Genomic DNA, 27360 nt, shown 5'->3' with positions numbered 1-27360 from the left:
AAAAAGTCAATTCACTCAAGCATAAATTATAAAGGAAAAACAATATACTCATCATAATATTTATGCAGATAATTTTGGTTTAACTTCAGCGCATAGATAGGAAATATATGATAGATGTTTCAAATCCAGGAAAAGCTTAATTGATTTCAAACTTAATGTTTACTTGTACCTTGGTTATTTTTCCAACTAGCATGTAGAAAATTATGACACAATTTTAATTATACACTCGTGATTTATATGCCATGAACACAAATGTAGTTAGACAAATCAGTTAATTAATTAATTAACTTGTACCTCAATTAATTTAACATAAAAAGTCTCTTCTCTCATTTTCTAATGTTTATTAGGTAGAATCGGCCAAGTCCATCGCAGGGTCAACACATAGAAACAGAGAGAGACAAACAATCTTTCACACTGGCACTCATACAAGCAATTTGGAGACACAAATAAACCTAGAAATGCATGTTTGTACTGTGGGAGGAAAGTACCTGGAGAAAACCCACACAGGCACAGAGGAGAACATGCAAATTTCATACAGAAAAGTACCTGGAGAAACCCCACACAGGCACTGAGGAGAACATGGAAATTCCATACAGAAAGGCCCATCTCTCAGGAATTGAACCCACAACCGCAGTATTCAGTAGTTGCCGTTTCATTTTTCAGAACTAGAGTGTATGTCATTTTCATGAACATGACTGGACCACTACCACCTGCAAACCTGGTTTCCATTGTGACGTCAACTATGCATATGTAAAGTTTACTGCAGGCTGTGATGCAATCACAGAATATAATGTTCAGAGACAGAAAAACCTGCCAAAATCAAAACCTTGTCACATACGTGGTTTCCTCAGAAAGATATTTTCCAAAGTTCACTAACACACACACACAGACTGACAGACACTCACAACATGAAGACAACACCAGACCTGCTGGAAATCAGCTTGTAAACACTTATTTACACAACTTTGTTGACTAAAAACTTGAAGACAATTGGTGGCCACAGTAACCAGGAAGCAGCTTACCTGAAGGTGAAGAGTGTACCCATGTCTAGCTGAGAGAGCAACTCAGCCTTAGATTTTGGGTAGGAGAGGCGATAACGCAGTGTCTCAAATGCAGGAACTACCAAGGCTTTTTTGGTGTTGGTCATATCTAGCTGCACCACTGACTTCCTATAAATATACACAAAGGCACAAGGTTCTTTAGTCATTGCATATAAAATAGAGAATACAATGAATTAAAAATACTTTGGTTGTCTTTCAGGTCTCTACAGTTCTGTCTCGTCTTACCTGAGATAGTCATAGAGGCCATACATAGGCAAGAAGTCGATGTCTGATAGAAACATATAAGGTGTCTTCACCTGCCGCATGGCAACGTTACGCAGGAGATTCACTGGGTAGAACTGTCCCTCTTTGTAGACAATATGATAACCCACATTTCCACGGCTCATCAACACCTCAGAGCCCTGTGCATATCGCAGGAATTGCTGGGCTTCAGCATCTGACAGGTAGAGAGCCAGACTAATGGGGCCTTCCCAGTGCTTACAAATGGCCTCCAACATCTGGAGCCTGCAGAGGATGAGACAGAGGTATCTGTGACATCAGAAAAACACATTAGTATCCTTCTTCTATGCATTGGGTTAAAGTCCCCAAAGGGTGTGTGTTGTGTTTTTTTTTTTTTTTTTGGTTTTGTTGGTTTGTTTGTTTATTTCCCTTTTCTCAATTTCTTTTGTGGGGGAGATAGAAATTCTTTGTTTGAAAACAACAACTTTTGTGAAAGCTACCTCCATGATGATAACACCTTGGAAAAGCTTATGTAAAATAAGTAATGTAAAAAAATCACTGTATGTACTTGTGAGCAAAAGTTTCAGTAAAGGGTTAATAACGTAATAACTTGAAATTTTAAGTCAAAAAAATTTTGTCATGATATCAGTTGTGCCTGGTGTTTCTGTCACAGTCTCCAGCACACTCCACCAAGTAGAGTTCCACTACCACACTCCAGTGCTCCAGTCACACCTGCATTCCATTCACAATCATCTCACCTGCTCTGCCTCAGCTAATCCACACATCTGCAATACTCTTCTTAAGCCCAGCTGAGCACATCAAGGACTCTGCTCCTCTTGAGCTGAAAACATCACCACCTCGTGGTGTAGTGGTAATGTCTTGGACTCTTCCGCTGGAGACATGCATTTGAGCCCCAGTTGTATGATTGAATACTGAGTATTCAATAAAGTTTTTTGACTGCATCTGCCTGCTGCGTTGCATTTGTGTTCTTTCCTGTGTGTCTGGTCGCAACAGTTTCATTGTTTGTTTTTTTTTTATGCCTCTGTGCATTTGTCTGGCTGTGGCAGTTTGGTTCCCCCCCGTTGCCAATCCATCTGCATACCCATGACCATCCAGAAGTCGTGCTCCTGGAGTATGACAATCTCCTCATTTGAGGTCAGCAGCGTCAAACCCTTGTTGTACACAGTCGAGGTGGTAAACAATCTTCCAGAACAACTTTGGTGCTGAAAGCCCTACTCCATGTCCTCTCCATGTCTCTCCCACACCATGGCTGCAGCCCTTCAGGCCCATTGGTACCCTGCAGCTGCCTCTGAAGTCCCCCGGGATAACATAACCCGGAAGGCCTCCTTCTTCAGTCGGACGGCTTCCCTGACCACGTGTCAACCGTTGCTGCCCCTTGAGGCACCCAGGACCTTGAGGCCCCAGCTCTCCGCTGCACCTTTGGCAATGGAGGATGTGAACATCGACCACTTGAGCTTGATGCCCCGATTATAGTGGAAGTTGAAGGTCTCCTGGACAGGGTCCTCCTCCAAATGTTCCCAGTTCACTCACACTACACTACTCACACTACACGTTTGGGCTTACCAGGTCTGTCCTCTGCCACTTGTCCCAACTCACTACCAGTTGGTGATCAATGGACAGCTCAACCCCTCTCTTCACCTGAGTGTACAAAACATGTGGCCCAAGATCACATGATACAATAATAAAATAGATCATCGACCTTCAGCCTAGGGTGCTCTGGTACCAGGTACACTCATGAGCCTCCTTATTCTCGAACATGGCATTTGTTATGGACAAACCATGACGAGCACAGAAGTCACCAACAAACTCCAACAACTCTCCTAGAGTAATAAGTCTCCTCTTATATGGAACCAACTTCCAGTATCGGTCCAGGAAGCGCACTTTTTAACAATTCTCAAGACCAGGCTTTAAACTTTTCTCTTAGACAGCACTCATAGGTAAATAGTTTAGTGTTTAGTCTTTAGCTATGCTGCTATAGGCCTAGACTGCTGGGGGAAGGACTGAGCACCTCTCGCTTTCCCTCCCTCTTTCTCTCTCTCTCCCCCTTGTATGTATGGACTTATCAATAACCATGTTATTGATAAGTCCATACATCTCTGTCCCTGCTTCTCCCTGTTCTAAGCATGTGTAGCTATTTACTAACCATGCTTTTCCAAAGTCTCTGTCGCTCCCAGTTCCTCTCCTCTCTCTCCCTGTCCTCATCCTGCAGGTGGTGAATCATCCCCATCCCCATGTTCCAACAAGTAGTGTGACAATAATGTAATTTAAAAACAGAAAACAGTACTCAAACAAAATGTCCTACATTTCCATCCGTGAAATTGCAGGTTGTATGCAGCTTGAAACAGGTGACTTTTTAAACATGATTTAAAGAGGGGTAAAGAGTCCAAGTTTCTGATGTCCAGTGTGAGCAGAAAGCTCTGCTCAGCGTGATGTGAGTAGTCATTCAAGCACATACTTTGATTGTTAGAATGACTAATGATTAATGAGAATGATTAAATAAGTCTATCCCTCCATCCAGACATGCTATTTTCTTTGGAAACTAGAGAATCAAGGACTTTTGGTAACATTTTAAAGATGACAACTTTATAAAGAATAGGCATGAAAAAGTGAAAAAAAAAAAAAAATTGGGTCTAAAAGGACTAATGTTATGATAAATCAGATTACTCTGCTTAAGTATTGTCACTCTGTGTACAACAGTACCTGTCCATCGAGAGCTGGGCAACTAGAGTGACATCAGTGTTATCAGCGCTGAGTTCATACTCATAGTGCAAGAAATAGAGGTGTGTTCGGTGGACAGTGAATCTCTCTCTACGAAACTCATAGCAAGGATCATCTTCATCCAGCTCGGACAGAGTCTTCTGGAGCTGCAGACAGAGAGAAGGTGGACACCAGTAGTGAGACAGGCCGCAAATCCTCTCTAAGAAGGTGCATAAGCATTGTCAAGGGTCTATTCTGCACTTGACAGAAACTGACCTAAATTAGAAACATCATTCATCTTCTCACCAGTGTTGGGCACATTATTTTAAAACATTAATTCATTTTAGTTACTTCTCACAAAAACTGAGTTAGTTATTGAGTTATCAAGTTATAAAAGTAATTAGTTACTTAGGAAAATAATCCATTTTATTTTTTATTTTTTTACTATTGCCTACCAGTATTTCATTAAACTTAAAATGAAACAGTTTATTCATTTTGCTATATATATTTGCTATAACCAATCCCAGCTCACATTGGGCAAGGGTGGGGTACACCCTGAACAGGTTACTAGTTCATCGCAGGGCCAACATACAGAGGCAGAGATGAACAACCACTTAGACTCACATTCAGACCTACAGGCAATTTAGAGCCACCAGTTAAGCTAAACATTCATTTCTTTGGACAGTGGGAGGAAACTGGAGTAGCCAGGGGGAAATCCACGCAAGTATGGGAAGAACATGCAAACTACGCACAGAAAGATCCTGGCTGCCTGAATTTTTATCTCTGTAATATAAAACAGACACCAAAAAATGAAAGACAGAGCTAGTTCAACCTACGTTCTCACTGTTGTGGTCGGCCTCGCTGGGACAACCAAACAGCTCTCGCCGGAGAAGGTTGCCATCATACTCCAGAAAGGTTAAATAGAGGTTACGAAAAAACTCAACATGTTTGTTCTTCACTCGCAGCTTTTTGGGAGAGTTCCAGTGAATCACCTGTTCAGAGAAAGCACAAAGGCTGGATCAGTGAAAAAATGTAAGAAGGTTACATTGATTGCTTGTTTTTATTTTGACAGCGAAGAAGGGGTTGCACGACTTCAGACTAATTGTCTGCTGCTGGTAGGATTTAGGCTATTCGTCAGCTGGTGTTAGATGGTGCCTTATTATAGTGTTGGGGAGGAGGGTAAATTGGGGAATAGGCCCTCAGAGATTTGGAGGAATTTGGGTCAGTCAAAGTCCCTGAGCCCCCCAGTCACCTGAGTCCAACATTAGATGGCCACATCACAGTGGGGATTGCTGATGAGTGAATCTCTATGGATAGTTAAAAAATGAAATATGAATGCAAAATAATAACATATATAAGCAAAATAAAGTTAGTAGTGAGAATCCATGGTTTGTATGTTGACTGTTACTAAGTCATAAAAAAATCTCAGAATATTATTGATAACAGTAACATTTGGAATGATGAAAATCATAATCAGAAAGTTACAGTAGTTATAGTTTAAAATGATCAAGCAAAAGTACGGAGCCCCTTAGGGTTCAAGTGAAGAACTTTTTTTGGATTGATCTTCACATTCCCTCACAATAATTTTTGTGTTAACTTAAAATATGATTTTTCCCATTATATCCCTCTATACTGCGTAGCCGTGCCAGATTATTCGTGTCGCCAGACACTTTTTACTGGGGCACATGTGCTGTGCCCTCTGTAAAGTTCTCAATGAAATTTCATGAATTACATTTTTCATCACAGAATTATATCTGTACTCCTGCACTATCACTGACGTAGAGTAGTTGAAAGCTCCTGTGACAGCCCCTCAGCCTAACAGGGCTAAAGTAAAATCACTTCAAAGAGTAGAGAGATTGAGATTGTGTGAATGGAATGGGCAACACTCATTGCTGAAGTCTTATACCATACCAGGTACTTTTGTATTTTTTATGCTTATAAAGATTGTATTTTTTATTCTTATAAAATTCCTTTTTGATGAAGGACTTGATTATGTTTTAACTAAAAAAACTCTGTTCACGCATGTGAATTTAAATAAATATTCACGTACTGTAGGCTACCATCACCATATGGCATTAATATAGTGAGGCTGTGTGTGTTTGTGTGGGTGGGTAGCTTCTAGTGGTGCGTGTGTATGTGTGTGTGTGCAGAGGGGGCTACACCCCTGTAAAGCTGAAGGCTTGGCAACGCCCCTGGCGGACATCCTCTTTTCTTACCCGCAGGTAAAATAAGTATTGAACACGTCACCATTTTTCTCAGAAAATATATTTCTAAAGGTGCTACTGACATGAATTTGTCGGTAACAGCCCATCAACCCACACATGTAAAGAAATCAAACCTTCGGTGTCCATAAATTAAGTGTGATAAAATGGAATGACAGGGAAAAAGTATTGAACACATGAAGAAATTGAGGTGCAAAAAGGCACCAAAAGCCAAGACACCCTCTGAAATCTATCAGTAATCAGAATGAAATCATTTACTTTGATTTTACCCCTTGTCAGTGCAAATTAATATCAGCTGGTCCCAGCTGATGGCCTGTAAAAAGCTGTCTCATTGCCAAGGTGTCACAAGAAACCAGTCATGATGGGTAGAAGCAAAGAACTCTCTCAAGAGCTTTGCAACCTTATTGTTGCAAAACATACTGATGGCATTGGTTACAGGACTTCTAAACTTCTGAATGTTCCAGTGAGCACTATTGGGGCAATAATCCACAATTGATTCAAATCAAATCAGATTTATTTATATAGCACCAAATCATAACAAAGTTAAATCAAGGCACTTTACATATAGAGCAGGTCTAGACCAAACTCTTAAATAAATAAAATGATTTCAAAAGACCCAACAGATCCACCAACGAGCAAGCACTTGGCGACAGTGGCAAGAAAAACTTCCTTTAAGATGCAGATACTGCAGGCAGAACCAGGCTCAGTGGGGGTGACCATCTGCCTCGACCGGTTGCGTTGAGAGAGGGAGAGAGAGAGAGAGAGAGAGAGAGAGAAAGAGAGACATGGGTGGTGGTGGGGGGGCAAAACCGTGACCATGTACTCCTCGCAAGAGTTCTGACAGGAGTCAATAGAATTATCACAAGAGTTGTCCAAGGGCCGAGGACCATTTGTGGAGCTCCAGAAAGACCTGGAATTAGCAGGTACAGTTGTTTCAAAGAAAACAATAAGTAATGCACTCAACAGCCATGGCCTGTATGCACGCTCACCATGCAAGACTCCATTGCTGAAGAAAAATCATGTTGAAGCTCATTTAAAGTTTGCTGCACAACATTTAGACAAGTGTGTGAAATACTGGGAGAATATAGTCTGGCTAGATGAGACCAAAATTTAACTCTTTGGAAGCCATAATACACACCATGTTTGGAGGTCAAATCCCCCCTGTTACGGCCACCGCTCTGCCCACTTGTGTGTGGGAATGTTTTTCATTTGCCAAGGCCTGCCCAGATGGCTCCAACCTCCTTGTTCCGATTGGTGTGGCCTCCAGGCACCTGATGGCTCCGCCTTCATCACCACCTGGATTCCTGATTGGTGCGGCCTCTCTGCAGACCGGCCAATCCCAGCCGCCCCAATCAGGAACAACTGTTTAAAACCTCTGCCAGCTTGACAGTCTGGGCGGCTGACTGTGTGACAGCTTGCCCCTTTGGTTGTGGCGTTTGTGGTTCTTAAAAACCGGCTTAGCAGACCTCGAAATAGCTGGTGTGGATGGTGGAAAGCTTTATATTTGATGAAGCCTTGGAAGTAGAGGCCAGGTTTAGTTTAGTTATTGACTGTCTGTTCTGTTAATTGTCTCCATTGTAGCCATTGGGTTTATTCTGTACTTTAGGGTTAGGGTTAGGGTGTTTTAGTGTAGTTTGGTTTGTAGCTAGCTGTAACCAGTCTTTATGTTCCTTTTGTGTTGAAACTAGTCCAAATGGTACGGTATAGCTCTTGGAGAGTCCTCTTTTGGTTATATTCTGTTTTTGATTTAAAGCAGCACCCACTGGCCCGTTCCTTGGTTTATCTTTTGTTTGTCTGTTAACCAGTTTCCAATTTGAGTCACAATAAACAATATCATACCCACTAACACCTGGGTTCTTTGTGTTACTTCCCTTTCCCCTGAGAGTCGGGTTTTAAAAACCCCTAAGAAAGATCATTTAGGCATAAGGGATTGATTAATCATGCATGTATAGGTTAACCGCTGATTCTAAATTGACCGTAGTGGCGTGAGTGGTTATTCGTCTCTGTTTGTCTTTGTGTGTTGACCCTGCAATGGACTGGCGACCTGTCCAGGGTGTACCTGCCCCTTGCCCGATGTGAGCTGGGATTGGCTCCAGAAGTCCTGCGACCCGTAAACAGAAAAAGCGGTTGATGAGTGAGTGAGTTGCATATTTCCTGTGTTAAGGTTTGCGGTGAGTAATTATATACTATAGTTTGTGTTTTTGTCAGTTTAATTGATGCCCTGAATAATAACCAGGGTAAGAGGGTAAGAGTCAAGAGGATGCCATCCGCGTACAGACAAATTTTATCTTCCATGTCATTAACCTGTACTCCTGGTTTTTTTTTTTTTTTTTTTTTTTTAATCTTCTCTAATTGCTTATGCAAGTGGCTCTATAAATAAAACAAAAATGGTAGGGCTTAATGGACATCCTTGACAACATCCCCCTTCCAGCATGACCGGTTTTGCAAGACTGCCATTTATTTTAATCCTAGATTTGGGAGATTGGTATAGGCATTTCAAATAAGTGATTACTGTATGGTTAAAATCAAAATTTTGCAATACCAAATAAAGATATTCCCATCTCACCGAGTCAAAGGCCTTTTCAGTGTCTAGGCTAAGAATAATGTATTTTGTTTTGTGTTTGCTTCGATACAAACTTCATTTTATAAAGAGTTTGGTCTAGACCTGCTCTATATGTAAAGTGCCTTGATGTAACTTTGTTATGATTTGGCGCTATACAAATAAATCTGATTTTATTTCATTTGAATTGATATGCTCAGCTTTGTTGTCTGCCTATTTCTAACAAATCCTGTTTGATCTATGTCAATTAGATTTGGAATGACATTCTCCAGTGTTTTGTTATTATTGAGGCATACAATCTATAATCTATATTTAATATTGATATGGGTCTGTATGAACTACATTCAGTTTTGTCCTTGCCCTCCTTTGGAATTACAAATATTATTGCTTGCTTCCATGAGTTAGAAGTTTCTATCATTTTAAGTGTATCATTAAAGCATTTTAAAATGATTGGTGTTAATAAATCTCTAAATGTAAAACAAGGTTACCCTTCTATCCCTGGTGCATTGTTTGCATTGTCCTGAAATCGCAGTGTCTAGTTCTCCTCTTGTTACTCTCTTTTCATTCTTGTATTTTGTATAGTTCCTATTGATGGTAAATCTAATTATTCTAAAAAGTGAGATATGACTGTGGGTTCTGTAGCTTTAGGTTGGCTGTATAAATCTTTATAATATTTTTAAAAGAGAGCTTTATTTCATTCAAATTGTGACATATGATGCCAGTGCAGGGGTCTTTAATTTTATGGATCTTTCAGCTTATTGTTTATGGATTTTCCAGGCTAATATTTTTTTTTAGTTCTTGATAAATGTAAGCTGGTCATCGTTATAGTACTCACGGAGACCTCAGCTGTCATCTGCGATGCTTTCTGTCATGGTTGTGGTTTTGTTGTGGATTTCTTTTTCTGTTCTCTCTCCCTACCCCTACTCTTTCTGTTTTTCAGGCAGAGTGAGTGTGCTGTGGAGGGTATGGCTGGTTGTGTGGCTCTGCAAGGAGGCTCACCAGTTGGTTGTGCAGCTCTGTGACGAGGCTCACCTGTTTCACATCCACTAATCAGTCCTGCCATTAAAGCCTGGTCAAGTATCCACTCCTGTGCCGGATTATTCCCGTTGCTGTTGGTAACGCAGCGTTTAACTCCAGAACTATCTTCTGTGAATCCTGAGTTATGACTTATGCAGTTCTCCTGTGGGCCTCCAGTACACTACTGCTAATAATTACTAGTGAATATTTATCTCTACCAGGTTACAATCACTGTCTGTTTTTTGGATTTGTTATGGCATTTTCTCTCCTGCTCTTTTTCTTCTTCCATCCCTCGACGAAGTCCCTTCCTTCTCTCCCTCATGCTTGCTCTCACTGTGTCTCTGTCTCTGGCCCTCATCAAGACTTTAGACCTGCTCTATGGGTAAAGTGCCTTTATGTGACCTTGTCATGATTTGGCACTATATCAGTACATTAGATTTGATTTGAATTGATTTGATTTTAAGATAAGATTGCCCTTTAAAAGTAACTCAGTGGGAAAATTTGCACAAAATTGTTTATGAGGTGGACAGAACAATTTTGTGGATGGAGTAAGATGTTCTCAGCATAAAGGTAATTTTATGCTGTGAATTTTCTGTTTATGTCTGTGATGATTCCTTTTTACTGACAGCTGCTGCAGCTAATTTGAAGATGGTGAATAAAGATGGAGAAATTACTTTCCAAAGTGAGTTGTGATGTAAGTCTATTAGTGATTGGCCTGTGTTGGTGTGTTGATTTTATTTGAATATAGGATTGTTCACGTGAGTTTAGTTGCTGGATCTGCTAGTGTAGCTTGTATTGCCTCCACCTCCTGCACGCTCTATACTTTCATGCCCCCTACCCGAACCAGGGTCTGTATCCCATCCCCGCTTTCACTGGTGCAGTTGGTGAGAGGTCAGAGTAGTTGATAGTCGTGCTGTTTGAGATAGTTGTCTTTGTGTGAGGAGTGGTGATGGCTGGCATTAGGGGGTGACTCTGGGACGCCAGTGTTCACGGTCTAGCCTTCTGGAGGTGTTGTGGGCCTAACTAGACGAAACACCGGTGAAAGGAGGTTCCCACCTGATGACCCCAAAGACATGATAGCTATCACCGCTCACTGGCCTAGTTGGATATTATCTGTAGGGAACATAGAGCAGAGTGAAAGTTTGTTGCTAGGAAGGTGATCACTGAGTCTGGTCCATTTTTTGTCGCACAAGTTTCTTGTGTTTTTTCTAAAGTGGTGATTGCAGTCAAAATAAAATGAAAATAGATTGACAATTTAATTTGTAAAATCTTTTTTATGAAAAGTAAGCTGAATATCTTCAGTCTGTTTGGTCTGAGTGGATAAGGGTTAGGGTTAGGGTTAGGTTGGGGAACAATAGGCTCATTTTGGAATTTTCTGAGCCGCTCTGGCACAGGTGGCTTAATGAACTTTTGCAGGCATGTTTTATTCTTTTTTTTTTTTTTTTTGGGGGGGGGGGGGGGAGAGAAGAAAAAAAAAGGTGGGGGGGAAGAACGAGAAGAGAGAGAAAAAAAGGGAGGGGGGAGCATTTGTCAAAAAACAGGAACTAGCTTCCAAACATTTAGTTGTTTTAGTCTTCAAGGAGCCAATTACAACTTACTCAAAAAAGAAAAGGGAGTTTATCACCTATTAAATTCTGTTAAACAATCATGTGTTTAATAAAAATTTTAATACCAACCAATCTCTGAATTTCCCACACCCTATCACCACTAGTTCCTAGCATTCCTTCCAAGTCCCTGACCCGTTTGCTCTGTCTCACCCTTTTTTGTAATCTAATTAATTCATCCTGATATTTGACACAGTGCATTAGTACGTGCTCAACATTTTCTGTTATATTACAATGTGCACATGCTTGTGAATTTATTTTTCCTAAAAGAAAAATAGCCTTGTTTAAACCAGTGTGATCAAATCTCAACCTGGATAGCACTACCTTGTCTCTTCTATTTCTTCCCTCAGTACTCCCTTAGTACTGTTTGAACAGTTTTTTGTGTGTAGTATATTCTGCCCTTACTGTCTTCATTCATTTTATTTAGGTGCGATTTAGCTGCTGCCCCATAAACATAAACATCCATAATCAATTGCTGATCTCATTAATGCTTGATATATATCAAGTAGTAGTGTTTGTTTATCTGCCCCCCCACATTTATATCCAGATTTAGCTCTCATTCCATTAATTACTTTACCGTTTTTCCAACATGTTTTTCTATCAGTTTCCCATATAATAGAAGCATCTGTTCTTCTACTTTCCTCATCCTAGTCAGGTAACCCCAATTATATGACCAATGTTCTACCTTTAAAACAGCATCCTTAATCTTTCTTAACATGCTTGTCTGTTCTCTCCTCCTAGTCCATATAGCTCCATCATCCGCATAAAGAACATATCTTTCTATCTAAATTCATAAAACTATCACTGCTCATCGGCAGTGTAGTGGTTAACACAACAAGAAGGTTGCGGGTTTGGTTCCCGGCCTAGGTCCTTTCTGTGCAGAGTTTGTGTTCTCCCCATGTCTGTGTGGGTTTCCGTCGGGTACTCTGGTTTCCTCCCACTGTCCACAGACATGCATGTATAGGTTACCTGGGGTTACCTCTAAATTGACCGTAGGTGTGAATGCGAGCGTGAGTGGTTGTTTGTCTCTGTGTGTTGGCCCTGCGATGGACAGGCGACCTGTCCAGGATGTACCCCGCCCCTTGCCCGATGTGAGCTAGGATTGGCTCCAGCAGCCCCGTGACCCGGATACAGATAAAAGCGGAGGAAGATGAGTGAGTATCAGTGCTCATAGCACTAGACACAAGACTAATGACACCCCCATTGAGGGATTCTGTTAGCTATAGCTTCAGCAGGCAAGGCTGCTCCCACTTTAACACTAAACTTTTGATCTGGAAGAAAATCTAGCACCCAATTGATGCCCATTTCATTTTTCACAATTAAAGGGGGGCAGTATAGCCTTGTGCAGAGCTGAGTTTTTCTGTTATCCATAGTTTTTGCATTTAGTTCATTCTTTTGTTTCTCAGTATTGTTTGGCCTGCACATTTTTGCTGGGGTCTGTTCTTTGTAACAACTACTCAGGCAGCTTAAAACCATCAGTCCTGGTGGTTTATTGCTGGGCATGAGTGCATTCTGAAGTTCTGTAGATAACAGTACATTTGTTTGGTCCTCAGAAAATCAGGTTAAGCCAGGTTGGGAATGTGTCAATATCTTCCTGGTATGGTATGTGTCATTCATTAAGATGGGAACTGGCCAAATCTAACAAATGCCAGGAGGCGACCATCTTTCTACTGTCCCAACTGAGCCATCTGACTATCATTCTTCAGCGAAGGGAACCAACACACCCCCAGGCGAAGACATTATCTCTCCATCCACGATACCACTGTAGACCATCCATCACCCCTCCGCGCATTCTGGGTCTACTCACCTCCAGCTATCCAGTCCTGAGAGTTTCTCCAGGGAGTCGGACGGTTGTCAGCCATTCCTCACCCAATGCAAGCTCCACTTCGAAATCCAGGCTGCTGCCTTCCTCTCTGATCGCAGCAAGATCGCATACATGATTGCCTTCATGTTAGGGTGAGCCAAGAACTGGGCCACTGCTGAATGAAACCATCATTCTGCCATCTGTCACTCTTTGTCTCTTTTTCAGAAGACCTTCTTGCAGGTGTTTCAGACGGTGGTCCCAGGTCGGGAGGCTGCAAAGGCACTTGTCACTCTGCGCCAAGGCAAGCGGCGTGTCATGGACTACGCCATCGAGTTTCGTATGCTAGTGGCAGACAGTAGCTGGAGCCAACCTGCGTTGCCAGATGCCTTCTTTTAGGGTTTGTTGGAGTGCGTCAAGGACGACTTGTCACCGCTGGACCTGCCCTCAAAGTTGGAGACTCTAATCTCCTTGGTGTCCAGGATCGATAAGAGGCTACGGGAGTGTGACAGGACCCAAGATGTCCCAGCTCATCCCTGACCTATCCCCAATGCGCCTCGGGGACCTTTGCAGAGACTCCTTGCTCTGAGGCACCCCACCATCCACTAGTTCCCTGGCTTACCCGGCGGAGCAACTGTAAGTTGCAGTGACCCAGCTTCCAGCCCCATTGGTGTTACCACCTCGCCTGACGAGGAGGATGAGGGAGAGTTCTCTGATCTCTCTGCTGCGCCACCTTGCTATGCAGCTCTTAAACATGCTTTCAACAGGGCGAAGGCAGCCTCACTGCCACCGCACCGTCCTTATGACTCCGCCATAGATCTGCTCCTGGGTACCTCGCCCCCACATGGCCGCCTGGATTCCCTGTCAGTGCCTGAGCATCAAGCTATGGAAGAGTATATCACTCAAGGCCGTGATCATCCAGCCTTACTCATCACCAGTGGGGGTAGGTTTTTTCTTTGTGGGTAAGAAGGACAAGTCCCTCCGACCCTGCATTTACTATCGAGGACCAAATGACATTACCCTAAAAAACCAGATACCCTCTCCCACTTATCTCTTCTGGTTTTGAGCTTCTGCAGGGGGCCAAGGTCTTCACTAAGCTTGACCTGCACAACGCTTATCATCTGATGTGCATCAGACACCCCCATAGGACACCATGAGTGTTTAGTGATGCCGTTTGGTCTCACTAACGCCCTGGCTGTTTTCCAGGGTCAGGTGAATGATATCCTCCGAGACTGCCTGAATAAGTTTGTATTTGTTTACTTTGATGATATTCCGATCTTTTCCCCTGATGTTGAGACCCATGAGAAACATATTCGTCCCGTACCAGCTAACCAACTGTTTGTCAAAGGTGAGAAGTGTAAATTTCATATTTCTACAGTGTCCTTTCTGGGGTTTGTGGTGTCTGAGGGTAGAGTCCGCCTGAATCCAGAGAAGGTGTGGGCAATGCAGGAGTGGCCCTCATCCAGAAAAGAGGTCTAGCATTTCCTCGGGTTTGCTAATTTCTATAGAAAGTTAATCCGAAACTTTAGCCAGATAACTTCTTCTCCTCCAAGGTACAGTTTCGCTGGTAACCTCAGGCTTAGACCACATTCCATCGCCTCAAGAACAATTTCATCGCTACACCTGTACTGACCCTTCCTAACCCCAAGTGACAGTTCCCGGTGGAGGTGGATGCCTCCGACCTAGGGATGGGAGCCGTGCTCTCACAACGTTCACTATCTCCTATAGCCCCTGTTCTAAGAATGTTAAGCCAGATGCCTTGGCTCGACTGTTTAAGGGAGAATCTCCCCCTAGATACTTGGAGACCATGATCCCGGAGACCTGTGTTCTAGGTAGTGTTACCTTGGAGATAGAGGAACAGGTCAGGAAAGCCAACCTCGAGATTTCCATTCCTCACGAGGTACCACTCGATAAGCTATATGTTACCCCCGACCTCTGGGGACCTGAGATTAATTGGGCTCATGCCTCTCAAATCAAATAAAATCAAGTCAGATTTATTTAGCTCCAAATCATAAAAATGTGACATCAAGGCACTTTATATATAGAGCAGGTCTAGATCAAACTCTTTATAAAATTATTTAAAGAGACCCAACAGATCTGCTGATGAGCAAGCACTTCAAGACAGTGGCAAACTTCCTTTAAGAGGCAGAAACCTCTGGCAGAACCAGGCTAAGAGGGGGTGGCCATTTGCCTCGACTGGTTGGGTTGAGAGAGGGAGAGAGAGCAAGAGCAAGAGAGTCAGGTTTGGGGGTATAGTGCAGGGTGAGAATGAGAGCAGAAGAGGGGGATATTGAAAGAGGTGTAGGCAGGAACATGATGCTGCATGAAGTTCATGGAGATGATGCTGTAGTATGGAATTCATTAGGATAAGAGAGCAGTAGGTGTTGCAGAATGAGGACGGGGAGAGACAGAGACTTCGGGAAAACATGGTTAGTAAATGAAGTACACATGCTTGGAACTGGGAGAACTGGGCTTCTCCAACGCTTCCCTGTGCCACAGCGGCCCTGGTCAGACACCTCCCCCGACTTTGTGACTGGTCTACCTCCCACTGATGGTAACACTGTGGTGCTTGGTGGTTGAACATTTTTCCAAGATGGTGCGGTTCAAATTGTTGCGAAAGATTCCCTCCACCAAAGAAACAGCGGAGGTGCTCATGTTACAGGAATGTCCTGTCGGACAGGGGTCCGAAGTTTGTGGCACAATTCTGGAGGGCGTTTTGCCAGCTCATCAGCATCACTATCGGTCTGACCTCTGGCCACCATCCTCAGACCAATAGACAGATGGAGTGGCTGAACCAGGAGATGGAGAAGGGCCTCCGCTGTCTCGTCTCCCAGAACCCCACCTTGTGGAGCAAGGTCATCGTATGGGTGGAGTATGCACACAACACACTCCCCAGCACCTCTGTAAACATGTCCCCGTTCCAGTGCATCTTCAGATATCAATCCCCTCTGTTTCCTGCTCTGGAGAAGGACGTTAGAGTTCCATCCACTTTGGCCATGGTTCGCCATTGCCGACGGATGCGGCCTCAGGCCCAGCAGAATCCTGCGTACCAAGCTGGACAGCGGGTGTGGCTATCCACCCAGCACCTGACCCTCAAGGTAGAGTCCAGAAAGCTGGTCCCATTCCAGATTTTGAAAGTCAATAACCCTGAGTCCGTGAAACTCATGTTTGAAATTGGTTTTGACCCTCGCCTGCCTTTTGGACTTCTGATCCTGCCTGGCATTTTTGTACTGCCGTTTATTCTGACTGCCTGTATGTATGAATTTATGTATTTTTCTCCCCACAACTATTAAAAAAAGGCAAGATATTTTGTGTTTTTCCATGTGAGGTCTCTGGCAGTTCTGTGGTGCCAGTCATTGCCACTCTGGGTCCATGGAGCAGTGGCATGTCAAATGGCTGCAGTTCTCCTGCATGCTGGATTGGGGGACTTGGTCCTCTGACCTAACTGGACCCTGGTGATGATTTCACATGCATGTTAAGTGAATGGTCACATGCCTGTCTGTCTTCACTTCCCAGCTCATTTTGGGTCACATCACAAAGAATTAATGAATCCTGCCAAAAACAGCTGAGTTCTCCAAACCTATTACTGCCTATAGCTACTCTGCTTTGGCTTCGTTCTTCTTTTGGGACACTCTTTCCTATCAGGAGTCCCACTTCTCCAGGGATCAACACACAAATTCTCCAGACTCCCATAATCCTGGGAGTGGGGGGTAGCTGGAAAAACACAACAACCGTCAATACACTATGTACAACTAGCACTGCTTCCTTTTCTTGTTAATCTTGACATCTCTCGTCTGTCCTTTGTTTCTCCCTAGGGTGACTGTGGTGTAGCAATGCCCTCCCTGCCCCACAAAAGTATTTTCATACAATAAAGATTGACAAACTAGCCACTCGCCCAGGGGAGCTTGTGATGGTCACAAGCACACACCAAAAATAATCAAATGGTTAGCTACAAGACAAAAAGTGTATCAATAAAAAGTTGCAACTTGTGGTGTTAACCTATGAGGACAAATGCAAACAAACAAACAAAAAAAGGTTATTTGCTTTTGATGTTTGAATGTCCATGATGGTGTCTGTCATTGGAATTTTTTCTTTAGTTACTTCTAGCAGGGTATGGAGTGTTTACAAGTGCTTTGTTGGATGTGATGAGAGATGGTGTTTGCGCCTGACTGAATTCCAGGCTCTCATTTGAACCCTGTAAATTGTTAAATATTTCAATGATATGGGTTGTTGTCTTCAGTGAAGTGAGTGCTGTGTCTATGCTGACATATTGTTTGACAGATTCTGCACCATGCCAAACAACAAGCACTGCAGAAACTGCCCCACAGGCACCAAAGGACTACCATTAAAGTAATCATCAATGAAATCCTCTAGTGAATCTATTGCATCAGTATTGGGGGAAGCTTATTCCAGGTTCCGGTTATTTCAATTGTTTGCATTTTAATTAAATTGTCTGTTTGGCCAGTTTATGGGTGCTGCTATTTTGTTGACCCTTGACCTCAGGCAGAAAATTTTTTCTCCCTCTTGTTCTTGTTCAGAGATCCAATGTGAAAAAAGGTAACCAATCTGGAAACACTGTCAAACCACAATCTAATTACAAAGCAATCAAAATTCATAAAAATATATACATATATTTTTAAGAATAATTTCTATAGGTTGACTTAACTGACATAATTTTAGGTATGCATACTGAACAGTAATACAAAACTTCTGAAAGTGGTTCTACCTAGCACCAACATTTCTACAGATACAGATCTTTACATTCATTAAGTGTGTGCTGGAGCCAACGTAATCAGTGTTTCAGCCAAGCCCATCTTTCATTCATTTATCACCTTAAACCCAGTCTCTCTCATTATGTTCTGGGTCATCAGTGGACTTACAAAATATGGTTATTGCCAATGTTATTATATGAAACCAAATGAAAGGAGGACAAGTTGGAGCTGAGGAGAAATGAGAAGTGGATCTCACCTATTTGATGCTCTTCTGTGATTGCCAGACAGGTTGTAATTTCTGATGCAGTCTGTCAATCACACAAAAGCCACATCCTACCTACCACCTTGCATACCTATTTTCTTCTAAATGGCAACAAAATCAAAAAAATATTGTTGTGTCATATTGAAGAAGACTCAAAACTAAAGACTGAGACCTTAAACCCATTACTAACACTATGAGGTAGTGAAAAGCCATTTTCACATACACTTAGATGGGGTTGGAAAATAAGCCAGTGTAACTCCATTGACTGTAAAAAGCAGTGAATTCTATTTTCATATACAGTCTACAAATAGATTTTATAAATTAAAATTTCTGTAATTTTATTTATATCAGGAGCCCACATACGTTACTTTTTCACAGCAAACATCAGCATTACAGCAGGTAATTCAGATTTTATGAACTGCTACTAATAAAAGTAGGTTTTAAAAATAGCAAATGAAAGTGTGGAATAGGAACAGTAAAACATTTAACATCATATGATTATTTAATCCACATTTGCAAAAACAAGTTTGAACTCCTGAACATAATATTTTAATTACTTTAAGCTTAACCTCCTCTATTTAACACACAGCAGTATTAGTAGAAACAACCTTAGTACAAAACCTCCTTACAGATGACTTTTCTCTCTCCCTCCCTTTCCTGTCCTTCCCTTGCCTTGACAATGATTAATGAAGGTTAGGTCTTGTACATCTGCGTGGGAGCACAGTGGGGTCAGCAGAGTCTTACCTTGAGGTCTGAAACATCTTTGTAGCACTTCTCAGAACGTGTGTGATCCGACAGCTGGACATTCCAGAAGCACTGCAATTGGTGAACCAGGAATGGATTTTGTTTGATCACAGCATTGAAGATGTCCTGCACACAGGCATGCACACGCACACGCACACACACACACACACACACACAGGATTTGCCTTTGGTTTCATCATCTACAGGAATATGGAACACAAGTTGCTAACCTGCTAACAGTTTATTGTCTATATAAAGCTATGTTTACTCTTGCCCTGCAGTCCACATGAATCTGTGTCCAATTTTAAACATCTCAATGAAACAAAATGTCAACATCAAATTTTAACAAACACTTTCACATGACTATATAAAATATTACCTTTTTCATTGTGCTGTCACTATACTGATCACCAATTATTTGGTATTTGGAATTTAAACAAGATGGACTGGATAAAGCAATTTTTTTATCTGCCACGTGAAATATCTTGTTTTTCTTATTTATTGATTTGCCTGTGTTACTTGTAGGTCAAGTAACCCTAACCCTTTATCAGTTCTTGGAAGAAACAGATTCATGCCCTAAATTAATTCAAATTCCATTGAGAATTCAACTAGAGGACGCACCAAACAACAGACAAACACAAAAACATGCAGTTATTACATTGATAAAAAGGCATGTCATATTATGAAGTGATAATTTTGTTGCTTTCAGTCAACTATCTCAGGTGTCTCTATCAACTATCTCAGAAGAAATTAATTAATTTCCGTAATAATGTTAGTTGTCAACCATCTAAATCTGTCGGGAACTGTGAGTTCCTTGCGGTCAAGCTAGACTTGGAAGAGTGGAGGCAATGGCTAGAAGGAGCTGAACAACCATTTGTGGTCTGGACTGATCACAAAAATCTGGACTATATTTGGAAAACACCAAGCCTGATGCCCTGTCTCACCTTTTTGACCCAAAGCCTGCTGCCAAGGGACCTGAACCCATCCTACCACTGCACTGTGTGGTAGGAGCGGTCACCTGGCAAATAGAATCAGAGGTGAAGCGCGTTAATGGGGATAACCCTATACCCAGTGGATGCCCGGTAAATCATCTGTTCCTGTCGTCCACAGGTGATTCATTGAGCTCACACTTCAAGGCTCACCTGCCATGTGGGTGTCAAGAAAACAATGTTTTCCATCAGACTGAGCCTCTGGTGGCCCTCCATGGAACGTGAAGTCTGGGAGTGTGTGGAGGCATGCTCCACCTATGTCCACCTATTGCCTTGCCCAAACTGTCATCTGCCAAAGAGACGGCAGAAGTCATGTTGAACAATGTTTTTCATATTCATGGTTGTGTCAGACTCGGGACCCCAATACATCTCTCAGTTCTGGAAGGAATTCTGCAGCCTGATCAGTGCCACTGTCAGCCTCACATCCGGGTACCACCTGGAGTGAATGGACAAATGGAGTGTCTCAACCAGGAGCTAGAGACATGTCTCAGTATCGCAGATTCCATCGTCCTGGAGCAAGCACTTGACCTCGGTGAAATACGCCCGCAACTCTCACTGCAGCTACTGGACTGATTCCCTTTCAGTGCGTTTTTGGCTACCAGCCACCCGTTTTCAGAGAGTGAAAAAGAGGGGGTCGTCCTGTCCACCCATGCCATAATCTGGCGTTGCCACCGCATCTGGGTAGCTGCTCGTAAGGTCTTCCTCCGTAGTGCAGACCAAATGAAGAGGGCTGCAGATCGGAGGCACCGGCCAGCGCCAGCATACCAGCCAGGCCAAAAAGTCTGGCTCTCCACGCGGGATTTGCCACTCGACGCCATCTCTCGAAAGTTGGCTCCCAGGTTGTTTTTTATTTTTTCCAAATTATATCCTTTTTTATAAGACACAGGAACAGAACAGCAGACTTCAGACTATTGACAAAAGGTATTTGTCTGATTTTTTTTTTTTTTTTAGATTTTCAGGTAAATTGCCAAGGTAAAGTTTTGTAAAGTCTTATGGAAGATTCAGTCCTATGATGTTTTTGATGTCTTATCATTGTCCAGTAAGGCATTATTTTAACACAGCTCCAAAAAATATAATAATGTCCCGCTGTGACTTTACCACAGTTTCTCCAACAATGGGCCTTGTCTGGATCTCTATGCTGTTTACTTTTAAGATATGGTGTTACTAAGAAACGTACTATGCTTTTCCATGAGAACTCTCTCCACACACATGGGGATGTAGTGGCTACGGTGCTATTCCATATGTTTGACCAATCATCTTCAGAAATTGATACATCAGCTTCTTTCTCCCACGTTTTTTTTTTATATACATAGTCGAAAGGTTTCTTGCAGCCTGCAGACATGTATATATTCTTGTTATTTGTTTTTTCTGAGCTTTACCTTTGCAGGAGTCTAGCAACATCTTGACAAGTCCAATTTCTTCTTCATCTGTGGGTTTAATGTTTCTATTGAAACAGTGTCTCAGCTGGAAGTATCGGAATTGGTCATGTTTTTGCAAATTGTAAACTTCTAAAAGCTGCGAAAAACTCCTCAAAACCTGCCCATCTAAAAGAGCCCAATAGCCTATAACACCTTTTTGTGACCATTGTATAAAACCTTTATCTGTTTCAGAGGGTAAAAACTCTGAATCATAAGCTGGCCATCTCATAAGTTTGGCACTCCTCTCAGTACCACGGTCTTTTAATATTTTAAACCAGATTTCAATTGGTACATTTATCCAGGTAGGCAATAATTGTGAATTTAAAAATGTTTTAAGGAGAGGTTGGTCACCAAGCATAGACTGAAGAGGAGTGTCAAAATAAGTCTGATCAATTTCTTTCCCCATATGAAATTCGAAATCATTCTGTTCCAATCACAGAATTGCTTGGCAGGTACTTGAATTGTGAGTGCTTGGAATAGATAGAATCCTTGGTAATGTATTAATTTTTATTATTTTGATCCTGTTATACATGTTCATTGGCAACAAGGACCATCGCCGCATATCAGATTTACTATCCAAGGTCAGTTGGGTGTAATTTTCTTCAAATAACTTTGTTAAATTTTTTGGAATTTGAATTCCTAAATATTTTATTTTAGTATTTTTCCACTTAAATTTAAGCAATTTTTGAGTCTCTATAGCTGGATGGTAATTGAACGAAATAATCTGGGTTTTTTGTAAATTTAAATTTTTCCTGGAGTAAAGACAGAAGGTTGGGAAAGCTCACCTTGGGATTTGACATTGTCAGAAGGATGTTATTTGCGAATAAGCTTTATGTTCTGTGACAATACCTGAGATGTCCTACTGTTCTCTAATGCCTTGAGCTAGGGGTTCTATAAAAAGTGCAAAAAACATAGCACTAAGTGGGCACCCTTGGCGGCAGCCTCTTTTCAGGAGCACTGTGTCAGAAAGGTCCCCATTGATTTCAGTTCTGGCAGATGGTGACTCATACAAGGTTCTGATACATGTAATTAATTTGATATTAAAACCAAACCTGTTTAAAACTAAATAAAGATATTCCCAACCAACAGAATCAAATCCTTTTTAGCATTAAGACTAACAGCTATTGATTCTATATTTTTTATTTTGTTGAAGAGACGGAGGGCGCGTCTTACATTAACATGTGTTTGTCTGTTATGGACAAAACTAGATTGATCGGTGTCTGTGTGTTCTTGTTCAATATCCAGTCTTATCTGAAACTGCTGGCTAAGGGTAAATGTTACTATGCGAATATTGTTATTCACGTCGGCAGTAATGACACCCGACTTCGCCAGTCGAAAGTCACAAAAATTAATGTGGAATCGGTGTGTACTTTTGCTAAGATGGTGTCGGACGCTGTAGTTTTCTCCGGTCCCCTCCCCAATCGGACCAGTGATGACATGTACAGCCGGATGTCGTCATTTAACCGCTGGCTGTCGAGGTGGTTTCCCGAAAACAACGTGGGCTACATAGATAACTGGAAGTCTTTCTGGGGGAGACCTGGTCTAATTAGGAGAGATGGTGTCCATCCCACCGTGGACGGGGCCACTCTCATTTCTAGGAATATGGCCGATTTTATTAGAAATCCAAAATCCTGACAATCCTGAGTCAAGACCAGGAGGTAGAGCTGCAGTTTAACATGCTCCTCTGGTGGTGGAGGTGGTCACCTGCCAAGAATAGAATAGAGTCTTTGTCTATGTTTAGGTCTATAGAAACTGTGTCTGTCCCCCGACCACCTAAATTTAGAAAAGTTACGAAACCCAAATTAAACAGAAGAGGAGCTAAAAACAGAAACCTAAGTGAAATCAAAACAGCCACAAATTCGATCTCAAATAACACTGCAATTAAATGTGGACTGTTGAATATTCGATCATTATCATCAAAATCTCTACTAGATCTCATAGCTGATCATCGTATTGATTTATTTTGTATAGCAGAAACCTGGCTGCAGCAGGATGAGCATGTCAGTATGAATGAAGCTACACCCCCCACTCATGTTAATTTTCATAGCCCTCGTACCACGGGTCGAGGAGGGGGGGTGGCTGCAATATTTCAATCAAGCCTATTAATCAACCCCAGACCAAAATCTGGCTGCAGGTCTTTTGAAAGCGTCACTCCTTTCCCACTCAAACTGGAAAGATGAAAAATCAGTTCTGTTAGTTGCAGTATACTGTCCACCTGGTCCTTACTCTGAATTCCTATCAGAGTTTTCTGAGTTTATATCAGAGTTAGTACTCAGCACAGATAAAATCATTCTACTTGGAGATTTCAACATTTATGTAGATGTAGAAATCCACAGCCATAGCTCTGGGTTTCTTTCCCTGCTATACTCAATTGGCTTGTGAATGAACCCACTCACGACTGCAATTATATCTTTGATTTTGTCCTAACATAGAGTGCTAACTCTGGGTAAGTGGTAAGCGTGTTGCATCATTTCCAGTCACTGGCAGTTGTGCTCTCTGCTGTGCTCTGTGTCATCCCGTGTGTTGTTAATTTGTTGTTAGTTAAAAGTCAATATCTCTCCTTTCTCCAAAGATTATAACTGGTTCTGCTCCTCCGCTAATCAAACTGCCCGATTAGCAATGTCCTCTAGCTCTCTCTCTCCACTCTCTCTTCTTCTTTCTCCTCCTCCTCTCCTCTCCTGTTCTGTGTGCCTCACGTGTAGTTATTCTTCTGCCTCCTTTTATGATAGCACCTCTTGTCATAGATGCAGGATCATGGTAGAAATGGAGGCCAAAATTAATTAGTTAGAATTGCGGCTCCACACTTTAGCTAGCCCAACTTATGCTAGTGTAGCTAGCCTCCCCCCTGTAGCCAGTGCAGGCTGTCCTAGACGAGCTCATACGGCAGCCGAGATAGTTTCCTCCCCGGAAACTATTTGCTATTCCCAGCATGTGAATGAACCAACTCACTTCTACAATCATATACTTGATTCTGTTCTAACATATGGCATTGAAATTGACAAGCTAACGATTCTTCCCCAAAACTCTCTCCTGACTGACCATTACCTTATTACATTTGAGTTTACTTTAATGGGCTCCATAGCATTGAGGAATAAATTCAGCTATAGAAAATGTTTATCTGAAGCTGCTGTGGCTAAATTTAAAGACAACATTTGGTCATCATTCCCCACAATGCCATTTCTAAATTCAAAGGAGGACTTCTCCCATACGCAGGTTGATGACCTTGTGACTAGCACTATGGCCACACTATGTTCAAATTTAGACAATGCCGCTTTCATGTTTATTTTTGATTCTGGTTTTGGTTGGTTACTTCTTTTGCTCAGCTTCGGGCCACGCCGCCGACCTGGCCAGTGTGGCTTCAGCCTATTCCTCCAGTGCTGCACCCTTTGTTGATTTTTGCACCCAGTGTGGGTTAAATAAATTCTTTTGTAAAGACTTTGTTGCCGCTGCCTCTGCATTTCGGGGTCCCCCCTTTTACTGGCACGTGACAGCCGCCACTCTCAAAAAGAAAGTATTCAAACTGAGGAGGCTGGCTCCCTGGTATAATTCCCAAATCCATGCTTTAAAGCAGACATCAATGAAATTAGAAAGAAATTGCCGTTTCAGTAAGTCAGAAGAGTCTCACAGAGCCTGGAAAGATAGCCTAAAAACATATAAAAAAAGCTCTCAGCAGCGCTAGAAGAAAATATTACTCAGCACTCATAGAAGAAAACAAGAACAACCCCAGGTTTCTCTTCAGCACTGTAGCCAGGCTGACAACGAGCCATAGCTCAGTTGAACCAGTGATCCCCTTAGCTCTAAGCAGTGATGATTTTATGGACATTTTTACACATAAAATTCTCACGATCAGAGAAAGAATTTATCAGCTCTTGCGTACGTTAGATAAAAATCTCCTACTGAATACAGCAACTCCTGGATCAGCTGTAGCGCCTCTTTTACATCTGGAATCATTCTCACCTCTTAATCTCTCAGAACTAGCTTCTATAGTTTCATCATCCAGACCGTCAACCTGTCTATTAGACCCAGTACCAACTAGCCTCTTTAAAGAGATCTTTTATTTAATTGAGCTGTTCATTCTAGATTTGATTAATCTGACTTTATTTCTGGGTTATGTACCTCAGGCACTTAAGGCTGCGGTCATCAAACCCCAGCTGAAAAAGCCTAATCTTGATCCAGATGTTTTGGCAAACTATAGACCCATATCAAACCTTCCATTTATTTCTAAAATCATTGAAAAAGCTGTAGCAAAACAACTACGCGAGCATCTGGATGGGAACAGTTGGTTTGAAGAGTTTCAGTCAAGATTTAGAGCCCATCATAGCACAGAAACAGTCTCCAATGACATTCTAATGGCCTCAGACAATGGATCAGCCTCCATACTTCTCCTTCTAGATCTTAGTGCTGCATTCGACACCATAGATCATAATATTTTACGACAGAGACTGGAACATGAAATTGGAATTAAAGGAACTGCATTAAGGTGGTTCAAATCCTACTTATCAGATAGACATCAGTTTGTTCATGTTAACAACAGCTGCTCCTCATGTACTGTAGTCAGTCGTGGAGTCCCGCAGGGTTCGGTACTTGGACCAGTCCTCTTTACGCTTTATCTGCTTCCTCGACACTCAGCTGTACCTTTCAATGAAGCCAAAGGAAGTCACTCAGATAGTCAGACTGCAGGCATGTCTTGAAGACATAAAAGTCTGGATGACTGGACAAAACAGAAGTTATTGTACTTGGCCCTAAGCACCTCAGAAAAATACGCTGCTGCACGAATATTAACAGGAACTAGGAAAAGCTATGCTGCTCTAGGCCTAGGCTACTAGGGGAAGGACTGAGCTTCTCTCTCTCTCTGTCTGTCTGTCTCTCCCTGTCACCCTCTCTCCCCCTCTCGCTCTTTCTATCTCTCTCCCTCTCCCCTTGCATGCGCTGATAAGAACCTTCCTTCTTAAAAAACACAGTTTCACCCCCAGTTCTATGCATTTATACTGCATGTCCCATGTTCCTGCAACACCTGCTGGTCCCATATCTTCATGAATTCTATACTACAGCTCAACTCCATGAACTTCATGCAGCAACATGTTCCTGCCTATACCCTCCCCCTAATGCCTATCTCACTCTCTCTCTCTTTCTCTCTCTCCCACTCTCAACCCAACCGGCTGCCCCCCCTGAGCCTGGTTCTGCTCGAGGTTTCTGCCTTTTAAAGGAAGTTTTTCCTTTCCACTGTCGCCAAGTGCTTGCTCATCAGGGGATCTGTTGGGTCTCTTTAAATAATTTGATGATCTCAAATTCTTTCAGCATTTTTCTATCAAATATTGCTTCTGATTTGTTTGTTCTTTTTATTTTACTGGAAGGATCTAGGGCTGTATTTAGACATACATTCCAATCACCTCTACAAATCAATACGCAAGATGTTTCGGTTGCAATAAGGCTAAAAATAATCTTAATAAGCAATCGTTTATACAAAAATACAATGCACATATTTCACCTGATGCTCTGTTAAATACACAAGGGTCTGAAAAAATTAACATAAAACAAACCTGGACAAGTAACACAGATGACTTCCAAAATTGAAGAACAAGTCCATCTTCATAGTTGGCAGGAGGATCCCTATAAAACCCCTCTCGAAGCTGCTACTCACCTCCTATCCATAGTAGCAGCATAGACAGTTAATATCTTATTGACAGTCAAAAATAATGTATCTTTCGTGTTTAGGGCAAAGTCAGTTTTATCCTTGTTTCATCCTTTATTTCAATGCGTGAAATAAGGGGGTGTTTTAATCATGCTGTGCTTTCGGAGCGCTTATACTCTTTCAGCTTCTCTTGTATGTGTTTAGTGCACTCCTCTCTGCTCCACCGGGCGCTGCGCGCTGTGCTCCTGGCGTCTCTCCCCAACTTCTGTGTGGGTGCGGCAGGTGCGATGTCCTGCATGTTGAGCTGTATCATTCCTCTCTTCTTTAGGTCATCTGTAGCTTCCTCTGGGCATTTGTAAATAACTGGGCCATCATCGAAAATACGCAGAGTCTGGTTGGGT

General features: G+C 42.1%; 1 protein-coding gene across 2 annotated transcripts in view; it reads right to left on the bottom strand.

The window, feature by feature from the left end:
• large1 (LARGE xylosyl- and glucuronyltransferase 1) overlaps window positions 1-27360 on the bottom strand; it is a 96335-nt gene that overhangs the window by 4365 nt on the left and 64610 nt on the right. For both annotated transcript variants that reach the window (XM_029495287.1, XM_029495286.1), the window contains exons 9-13: window positions 18921-19046; window positions 4835-4990; window positions 4002-4165; window positions 1287-1565; window positions 1023-1169 (exon numbers count right to left, since the gene is read on the bottom strand). In XM_029495287.1, coding sequence (XP_029351147.1) covers window positions 1023-1169; window positions 1287-1565; window positions 4002-4165; window positions 4835-4990; window positions 18921-19046 — 872 coding nt within the window. The remainder of the gene's footprint in view (window positions 1-1022; window positions 1170-1286; window positions 1566-4001; window positions 4166-4834; window positions 4991-18920; window positions 19047-27360) is intronic.

Source organism: Echeneis naucrates, chromosome 23 (genome assembly GCF_900963305.1).
Source record: "Echeneis naucrates chromosome 23, fEcheNa1.1, whole genome shotgun sequence".
NCBI lineage: Eukaryota > Metazoa > Chordata > Actinopteri > Carangiformes > Echeneidae > Echeneis > Echeneis naucrates.
Note: the sequence above shows the minus strand (reverse complement) of the source record. Positions and strands in the feature narration are given on the sequence as shown.